Source organism: Cornus florida, unplaced genomic scaffold (assembly GCF_030987335.1).
Source record: "Cornus florida cultivar Cherokee Brave unplaced genomic scaffold, ASM3098733v1 CherokeeBrave_3.0.0_Hap2_Chr03, whole genome shotgun sequence".
Classification (NCBI taxonomy): Eukaryota; Viridiplantae; Streptophyta; class Magnoliopsida; order Cornales; family Cornaceae; genus Cornus; species Cornus florida.
The window spans coordinates 1,244,352-1,253,060 of NW_026775573.1; the positions used below are offsets into that span (position 1 = coordinate 1,244,352).

The following is an 8,709-nucleotide window of genomic DNA, read 5'->3' on the forward strand; positions in this document are numbered from 1 at the left end:
GTTCTACTTCTATATACAAACAAGATTAAACATTTTCATGAAACTAACAGTTTACAAATCCCAAATGGTTTTTTAACTACCAATTACCATACAAACAGTCGAAGGAACTATTTTGTCTCTGCAGATGCCAACACCTAGTTCTATTCTACATTTGACCACAGGAGTATAGAGCAGAAAGCACACCATTTTTAAGCGGAGCCCTCAACGCAAAGAACACTAGCCCATGGCATATTTTTGGGTCCAGCTCCTTGCAGTTGTCTCATACTTGGCCCGGTCCGTTTTGTACATTTGAGCAATCTCTGGCACCAGGGGATCATCTGGGTTTGGGTCAGTCAAAAGCGAACAGATCGAGAGCAAAACCTGAAATTGAAACAAGAACACTCTCCACCTTCTTAAGAACAGCAATGATGAAACCAAAGTGAAAGCAATTCACACTTGAATTTAACAGATGACAAACATCCCAAAATTCCATTCTTCAAATAGTTCACAACAAACAGCAGACAGATATGATTCATGATTAATCAGGCCTATCCACAGAAATCTCTTCATAAAAACTACTTAATTAATGTAAGAATGCCTTCACACGCTCATGAATCATCCATCACCTGGAATATTGGCATGGGCTATATACTGGTGCGGCCAAGCACCAGTTTAACTGAGCAATATGTTTCAGTAGACTGCTAAAAAGGCATCTGTTATGTGGGGCAAAAAGTAGTTTCAAAAAATGCAATATCAAGGAGGAGTTGGGGCCCAGCCATGGCAGCCCACAAGATTAGAAAACCAACCCGATTAGAAGACAGGTTACTAGCGAAGTTCTAACTTAGACTGATATGCATTGGTTGAATTTTAATCTATATGATAACTTGGGGAAATATGATGGCATCCCAATTTCCTCGGCCAAGGTCATTTTGGATCCTTACATCATTCAAAACTAATTGTGATAAATGAAAGAAAGCTGATAGGCTAAAAAACAAGAACCTTGGAGATAGTCAGGGAGGGGCTCCACTGCTCCTTTAAGATGTCAAGACAAATACTGCCATTGCTGTTTAACTTAGACTGATATGCATAGGTTGAATTTTAACCTATATGATAACTTGGGGAAATATGATGGCATCCCACTTTCCTTGGCCAAGGTCATTTTGGATCCTTGCATCATTCAAAACTAATTGTGATAGATGAAAGAAAGCTTCAAGGCTTAAAAACAAGAACCTTGGAGATAGTCAGGGCTGGGCTCCACTGCTCCTTCAAGATGTCAAGACAAATACTGCCATTGCTGTTTATATTTGGATGAAAAACCTTGGTCTTGAATGCTACCTGCAAGATCCAACCACAGACAAATTAGATTAGAAATTTGATTCTGAATCATGTACAAGTCTTCAAGGAGAGGTCAGCGTGTGAAAAACTGTACTAGGTAAGCTCTTTCAAAGAGACAATACTACATTTGAACTATTAAAAGTGTTTAAGAAAAAGGAAAGAGGACAAAAAATAAATAAATAAATAAAAGCAACCATAACACAAGATTTTACTGTAAACTTTTTTTTTTTTTTTTGTTAAATTGAAAAGCTTTGTTTCATAAACTTCTCTCAACTAAGATGCAGGCAACCAGTATATTTCCGAGTCTGCAACTACAAGATAGACAGGTGATGACCTGACTTTACTTTCCTTAATTACGGATATAAAGTTCAATTATTTCAAGTTCACATTTCATTTAAGTCAAAATAATAGTATTGACTCTGACCGCAGGTATTCAAGTTTCAAAACATCAACTTCTTCATAGAACAATTCAAATTTATGCCATACCTTTGGGGGTTTGAACGGATAATCAGGAGGAAAATGAATAGAGATTAAAAAGACTCCTCCTGCATAAGGACTCTCTGGGGGACCCATTATTGTTGCTTGCCAGTGAAACATGTCCTCGGCAACAGGGCCTGTTACATACAAATATTACCAGTGAAACATGTCTTCAGCAAAGGAATGGTCATAATACGAAATTTTGTTCAACAACAACAACAAAAATGAATATTCTCTAGTACAAGATTCAATAAACAAATAGATGAGAATGTCATAAGGAATCAAATCATAGTATTGATAAATGGAAGATAAAGTGTATTTGTGTGGTTTTGCGTTATGAAAAGATCCTTATTGCCTAAGATGCCAGGGTACGCAAGCTTAATAATGATAGGTATTTTTCTTTTACTATGTACACCTCTTCTTTCCTTTTTTTTTTTTTTTTCCCCCCTTTTACTTTCTTATTTCAATTAGCCAAAAAGTATCCCAAATAACTCCCTTGCACATACACATCTGTTTTGTAGCCTTTTCCACATCAAAGCAACATAATTTTCCTTTCACCAATCAACAAACACTAGGAATTGTTAGAAAGTATGAATACTCATCCTACGAGTAATAATCATAATTTACTAAGCAAAGTTAAAACTAGTGGCTACACAATGAGTCAATGACACACTACATAAATATTGAACTAAGAGGAATTTAGTAAATGTTCTGTAAATGGCATAGAAGGTATAAGAGAATGACACAGCTTCCTTGGCATTTTTAAGCTGTATGGGTATATATATCAGCAAACGCACAAGCACCAAGCAACATAGCACGATCACAGTCACTTAGCATTTTGGAAGTTTCAAGAACTCTTCACCAATCCCTTAGCATCCATATTTAGGACAGAAAAAAAAAGATGTGCATTATTAGCCTACGGAGGGCGCTGGGAAGGGAAGACAGGAGACAAATCCAATCTTTTGTATTGTTTGGACAATGTTCATTGCTCTCAGACCAATAGCTGAGATCCTGCGATTGTCAGTCCATGTTTTTACCATTACACCAAGCACTGACCCTCATATATATTTAACCGAAAGATAAATAGGAGATATTAATCAGGCCTAGTGATGTGAAGAAATGAAATGGAATGCATGACTGATGAAACCAGCAGCAGCTCAATCATATTCTGAGTTTTGGTCTTTCTTTTAATCCCTACTTAGACACAAAGGGTAATCCACTAAAGGACAGATGTGCGTCCCAGTTTCCTATGAGCAACGGAATCTTTCGTCAATTCAATAAGTCTTTCACAGGGTGAAAGACACCAAATCCTGTATAATTGCATGACCAATCATTAGTAATTCTCCTTTCTCCAAAGTCCAAAGTCAAGGAGAACACTTTGTATAGGTTTAACTTAACAAATCAAACCTAAAAAAACACTATTTTCTTTGGTCACTTAATGAATGTTTTGGTAGGCCCAACAGACCAAGCTAGCACATTTCGAACCACTCTTTTCCTGGTTTTTCTATTTGGTGAACAACTTTATATATATACTGGTCCCACTTTCTGCAAGAAAAACAGGGCATAAATGCTGAATTTCAAACAACGTTAGGTTAGTTTTTCTTTAATCCTAAAAATGTAAAGTCTCATTTTTCCCGGCTGATAATGGCTCCACAAGTAACAGTCCCTTGTAGATCTGAGAGGTCGAACAAATGTCGAATTAGTTTCTTTTTGACACAGCAGCTCTCAGATTACAATTCTGAATTCACGCAAGCACACGAGTATAGCTGAATAAATGAACTATGAAGAATAATAACCTATGCCATTCTAGTATTGGACTATAACAATAGTATTTGGAAATTTGGGCAAATCACAACATCTTCAAAGCATTAAGCTGCAAGATAAAAGTAAACTTTAACCAGTCAAAAGCATTTCTCTTTCTGGATGAAATATTTCCAAATTCTTACAATACCCTTTAGATAAAAATGAAGTAATCTTTTTCCATCAAAATATTTTTCATACATCACATTCTCACATGGAGTGAATGTAAAAATAAATAAATAAAATAAAATAAAATCCAAATTCTTATTGGGATAAAATAAAATAATATTGGCATCAAAATATATTTCATTCATCACATTGTCACGTGGAGTGAATAAGACGCATAGAAATAAATAAATAAAGCAGCTTTACAAATATATAGACTTCCTAATTAATGGAGGACCTCAAATCCTACAACAGCCCTTGCATAAAGCTAATTGAAGAAAAAACCAACCATACAAGGCCATGCAATCTTATCACAAAAATGCAAATCATGCAAATGATTCAGAAGGAAGCTCATAGACCAGAAGAAATCAACCTACACATGCGAAAACACACACACATATATATAGGCATGCATATAGTTCTTTGCAACTTATGTGTCATATATATTTCATTTCACCTAAAATTTCATGCAAAAAGAAAAGCTCAGTAAAACAAATTGAAAGAAGGCGAAATCAAAAACTCCATTACCAAAATCCAAAATCAATAGTACAAAAAATTAAAGTAAATACATATATATGTATATGTATGTGTGTATCTATGTGTGTATATACCGGCGCTGCAAGAGGTAGGAGGATCTTTCTGGAGATCCTTGAGCTCCTTCAAGATCCGTTTCGAAGCCATCCGATCTAATAATGTTCCGAAAAAAAATAGTGTTACAGATCTACGACAATGGCAAACATCAAGAGGAGCTTTTGATCGAAAAAATAGAAGAGGATAAGAGAGCGAAAATGGCCATACCTGGTCTGGTCTGGTCTGGGTACCGGGAGTAGCAAATTGGAGACCTGCTTGGTTTGCTTTGATGCGTCTCGATCCACTTCAGGCGAATCAAATTGGGTCACTGGGATGGGGTCCGCTTACTTGCTTTTATTTTTTATATTTCTTCTTTCAATTTTCTTTTTATCCTTGTAAAAAGTTCATGCATCTAAATTATTCTATGGACCTTCTGGCATCCTCCAAAAGTTAATTAGTAATTGTTTTTCTGTTAAAAGTAGGATAAGTACCACACAATTGGAATTAGGGTAAAGAGAAAAAAAAAATTAAAAAAAAATCTAAATTATTGTTCCTTTGCAAATAAATCATCTAAAACTTTATATTGAAATTTTGGTACTTTTAGACTTCATTTGTTTGGACGTAAAATATTTTTCAGAAAATATTTTTTTTATTTTCTAATGATTGATTGTCCGTAAAATATTTATGAAGAAAAAAAAAATTAAAATTTAAATAATTTATTCATCAATTTTTGACAAGTTATTTTACATGACTCGCGCAATGGACTCGACTTCAACCTCAAAGTAAATCTTTGTCAAATACCGATAAAATAAAAATAAAAGAATATTTTACTTAAAACGAAATATTTTTCGAAAATAATATTTTACGTCGAAATAAACGAAGCCGTAATGCAAAATATTTTACCCTTTATAGTATTTTCTAAAGCACATTTAATTCATGTCTAACATCAATACTGTAGAAATTTTTCAAAAATATGTGTCATTTTGCTTTTATTTTGATGACTCTTTGTTTTTTTATATTTCCTCGTGCAAACATTACTCTAACAAAAGAAAATTTTAAATTAATTATTGGGTAAAGTGTAAAAACTCTCCTACTATATTAAAATAAAAATAAAAAAGTGCATGAAATATCATACTATTTAGTTTGTACATATAAATTCTTATAATTTGAAAGTTTGTAGCAAATTATCAGTTAATTTTGATCAATTTATATAAAATTATCAAAATACCATTAATAAAATTTGTGCATATAAATTATTTTTATTTTTATTTTTGTTTTAAGCACATTTTAAGTATTTCAATCTACAAATTAAACAACTACAAATTGAGTAAACATCCTTATTTGTTCAATTTTAAAAATGCAAGAGGATTTTCTGAAAACCTCTCTACATAATAGAAACATGGCATACATTTGTTAAAGAAAAACACAAAGGGAGTGTATGGGTAAAAATGGTGATCCAAAAACTAAAACTGTTAAATAAATCTACTTCAATGGTATGTCTGATAATTGAATATATGCAAAGCAATTCTTTTAGAAGATACCCACCCTCTTTCGGTAGATAACCACAAGGAAAATAATTAATTACAAAATTGAATTAACAAAAAATCTGATTATATTTAAAAGACAAATAAAATAATAAATAAACTTTAAATACATTAATAGTGTACAACTTGTATGTTATCCCATAGACAAGATAAGTAATGGTATATATACAATCCACATTAGTCTGCTATAGCCTATATGTGATACCCTCCTCACTTTTTTTTCCCTCCTGAATCTTTTTACATGAACAAAAATGTACATATTACAATGAAAAGGAAAATGATATTTGGCCTAATAAAATTCTTGAGACCTTTACAAGGAGTGGATTGTTTAAGATTTTTTTTAGTGTCAATGTGTCAATAACACCTGCCTAATAAGATACATAAAATCAACTATAAATCAAGTATTGTTTAAATATTAGGACCAAATGGGAAAATAAAACCAGCCTTTCTGCATCAATATTCAATAGCCACTTGAATGCATGAACAGGAGTTTCCTCCGCAATAGTATGACTGCACTCATTGCATAGGTATATTGATCCTGAACAAAGAGACAAATACAAATTAAATGGTTGAAAAATGATAACAAAATTATTTTGGGAAGTAAAAATGATTATTTAAACCAACAACAGCCATAAAAATTGACGTTAACTTTACTACTATGGGATAAATAAACTCATATTTCATAATTAGGGTCAAACAACTTAGCTTGCTCGGAATTATAGTAGTCAATTATATACTAAAGTATGTTCCTACAAAAAAAAAAAAAAAAAAAATCAACGCCATACTACAACTACCTTCATATCCTTGAAACAAGAAAGAAAATCTTATAGTTGTTTTCCTTAATATTATTCAGACATGAATATGAAATTTGTAATTGACACTTTTAGACGAATATTCACCGACACTTTTAGTCGAATATTCACCTTTAAAAATCATGTCCAATATTTTAGTTTTATTGTACTATTATTTTAAACAGAGTAAAATGGCAATATAGTGGATATTATTTTATTAAGAAAATAAATAAATATACTGAATAATATAAATATTTAAGAACATTGATGCATTCTGAGAATTTGACTTAGTCCACGTGTGAATATAATGTGTAAACATGTCCGAAGTCCGTCCATGTAACATAAACGAATATTGATTATTGAGCTACAAAATACAAATTTTAAACCCACAAAACCTTAAATTACTATTAGTTAATGTATTGAAAATTAGATTCTTACCAATCCAGCAGAGTTAATTTGCATTTGGGCATGTCACCACTGAAAATCTCCTTCAGTGTCGCCTTACCACATGACACCTTAACCTTCACCGTATCAGAGTTCCACCCGCCCACACCCAACCCAAACATGGTGGAAACCACCGTGGACACCGCCAAGCTCTTGGTCCGGTACCCGGACACCATCTTCGTCGCCGTCCCTGTATCAATCATCATGTTCTTCACCTCAGCCTTGAACCTCAACATGGTCACATTGTTCTTCCCCTGAATGAACCCGGGCACGCTCGCCGTACCCAATTCATAATCCTCAACGCTCATCGTCACCGCAATCCGATCGTAGATCAACCTCAATTCATGATTAGGGTTCTTTGCCTCGACTCCGAGGACGGTTTCGCAGTCGAGGTACGCGCCGTCCGGGTTGTTGGTGATGTTGAACCGCCGGAAATTGAGAGACTTGATGTGGAAGGACGGAAGTTCCGGCTTGAAGAAGAGGTAGACTATGCCGCCGACGACGATGAGGATGAGAATGAGGAAAAGGAGGGAGATGCAGAGGCAGAAACAGCACGTGCGGCAAAAGCTTCTGCGTCGTCGTTTGGGCCGGTACGTGTTTGGGAAGACTCGTCCTGTAGGTGGAGGTTGAACCGGTTGGATAGGGCTTCTGTATCCCGGTGGTCTCTGCAGAACAGGCTGTGTTTGTCCGTGCATTTTAGAACTTAGTATCCTCTTGCAATGAAGGTGAAAATGGGTAATATATGGTAAAAATTTGCAGGAAAATGTCGGAAATGTGATGATGAAATTGAATAAACAGAGACTTTAGGGATTAAAATCGAGAATTGGAGGTGAAAATTTGGCACTTCTTAGTAATTTGTAGGAAATGTGATGATATAATGAAATAAAAAGAGAGAATTTCTGTGATCAAATCAAGAAATAGAGATGAATTTTTTTTTATAACAATTGGAGGGAATAAAAGTTTTTTTTTTTTTGAAAGGGAAATGAAAGTATTGTTAAATGGCAAATTGTTATTGATTAATGAATTGAAATGAGAAGTGATCAATGTTTTGGAAGATATAAACCAAATTCATAAATATATATATGTGTGTGTGTGTGATTTTAATGTGAGAGATTGGATTGGAAATGGCAAGTTACTTGCAGAGGACGTTTGGTGGATCGTGGAAGTGGAAGAAGATGAATGCAGAGACGGAGGGTCGAAGCTACATTACCGGCTTGATTTCTTCAATGGAAGAGAGAATAAGAGATCTATTGGATCCTAAAAATACTGAAATTGCAACCAAACAGAGAGAGAGAGAGAGAGAGAGTTGTTGTTTATGGTAAACTCGTAAGGCAGGGGATGAAAGGAAGGAGTGGTAACAGAAATTCAATTACGAGATCTATGAGCGGTTCGTACATGCTGACATGGCGCCAATTTTTTTGACACTCTGTCTCTATCGAAACTGCTTTTACGGCTTTGCATGTCACTCAATGTATTTTCTCAAGTAAAATGTTAGGTAGGGTATATATTTTTAACCTAGCCATATTTTTTTTTTTTTTTTGGACAGTGATGTGGAGCCTCTTTGACCACCAAACACTACTACGTAACAATTTTCGTCTCACATG

The 8,709-nt window shown here is 34.2% G+C and overlaps 2 protein-coding genes across 2 annotated transcripts; both read right to left on the reverse strand.

The window, feature by feature from the left end:
- Positions 1–7: 7 nt before the first annotated feature.
- Positions 8–4,688, reverse strand: LOC132298934 (ubiquitin-conjugating enzyme E2-17 kDa-like). The gene is made up of 5 exons (XM_059795309.1): positions 4,555–4,688; positions 4,368–4,442; positions 1,801–1,928; positions 1,210–1,314; positions 8–360 (listed from the first exon to the last, which is right to left on the reverse strand). Exons 2-5 carry the CDS (start codon positions 4,435–4,437, stop codon positions 217–219), a joined length of 447 nt encoding a protein of 148 aa, XP_059651292.1. The 5' UTR covers positions 4,438–4,442; positions 4,555–4,688; the 3' UTR covers positions 8–216.
- Positions 4,689–7,095: 2,407 nt separating this feature from the next.
- LOC132300920 (NDR1/HIN1-like protein 6) lies at positions 7,096–7,941 on the reverse strand. Its single transcript, XM_059798227.1, has one exon. It carries the CDS (start codon positions 7,798–7,800, stop codon positions 7,096–7,098), a length of 705 nt encoding a protein of 234 aa, XP_059654210.1. The 5' UTR covers positions 7,801–7,941.
- Between the last annotated feature and the right edge of the window lie 768 nt (positions 7,942–8,709).

Excerpts from the sequence above, each read along its gene's own strand:
- LOC132298934 (XM_059795309.1), bottom strand. The coding sequence starts at position 4,437 with ATGGCTTCGAAACGGATCTTGAAGGAGCTCAAGGATCTCCAGAAAGAT. Across the intron at positions 1,929-4,367 it reads TCCTACCTCTTGCAGCGCCG|GCCCTGTTGCCGAGGACATG; the intron begins GTATATACACAC and ends TGTATGTAACAG. Across the intron at positions 361-1,209 it reads CAGCCCTGACTATCTCCAAG|GTTTTGCTCTCGATCTGTTC; the intron begins GTTCTTGTTTTT and ends TTTCAATTTCAG.
- LOC132300920 (XM_059798227.1), bottom strand. The coding sequence starts at position 7,800 with ATGCACGGACAAACACAGCCTGTTCTGCAGAGACCACCGGGATACAGA.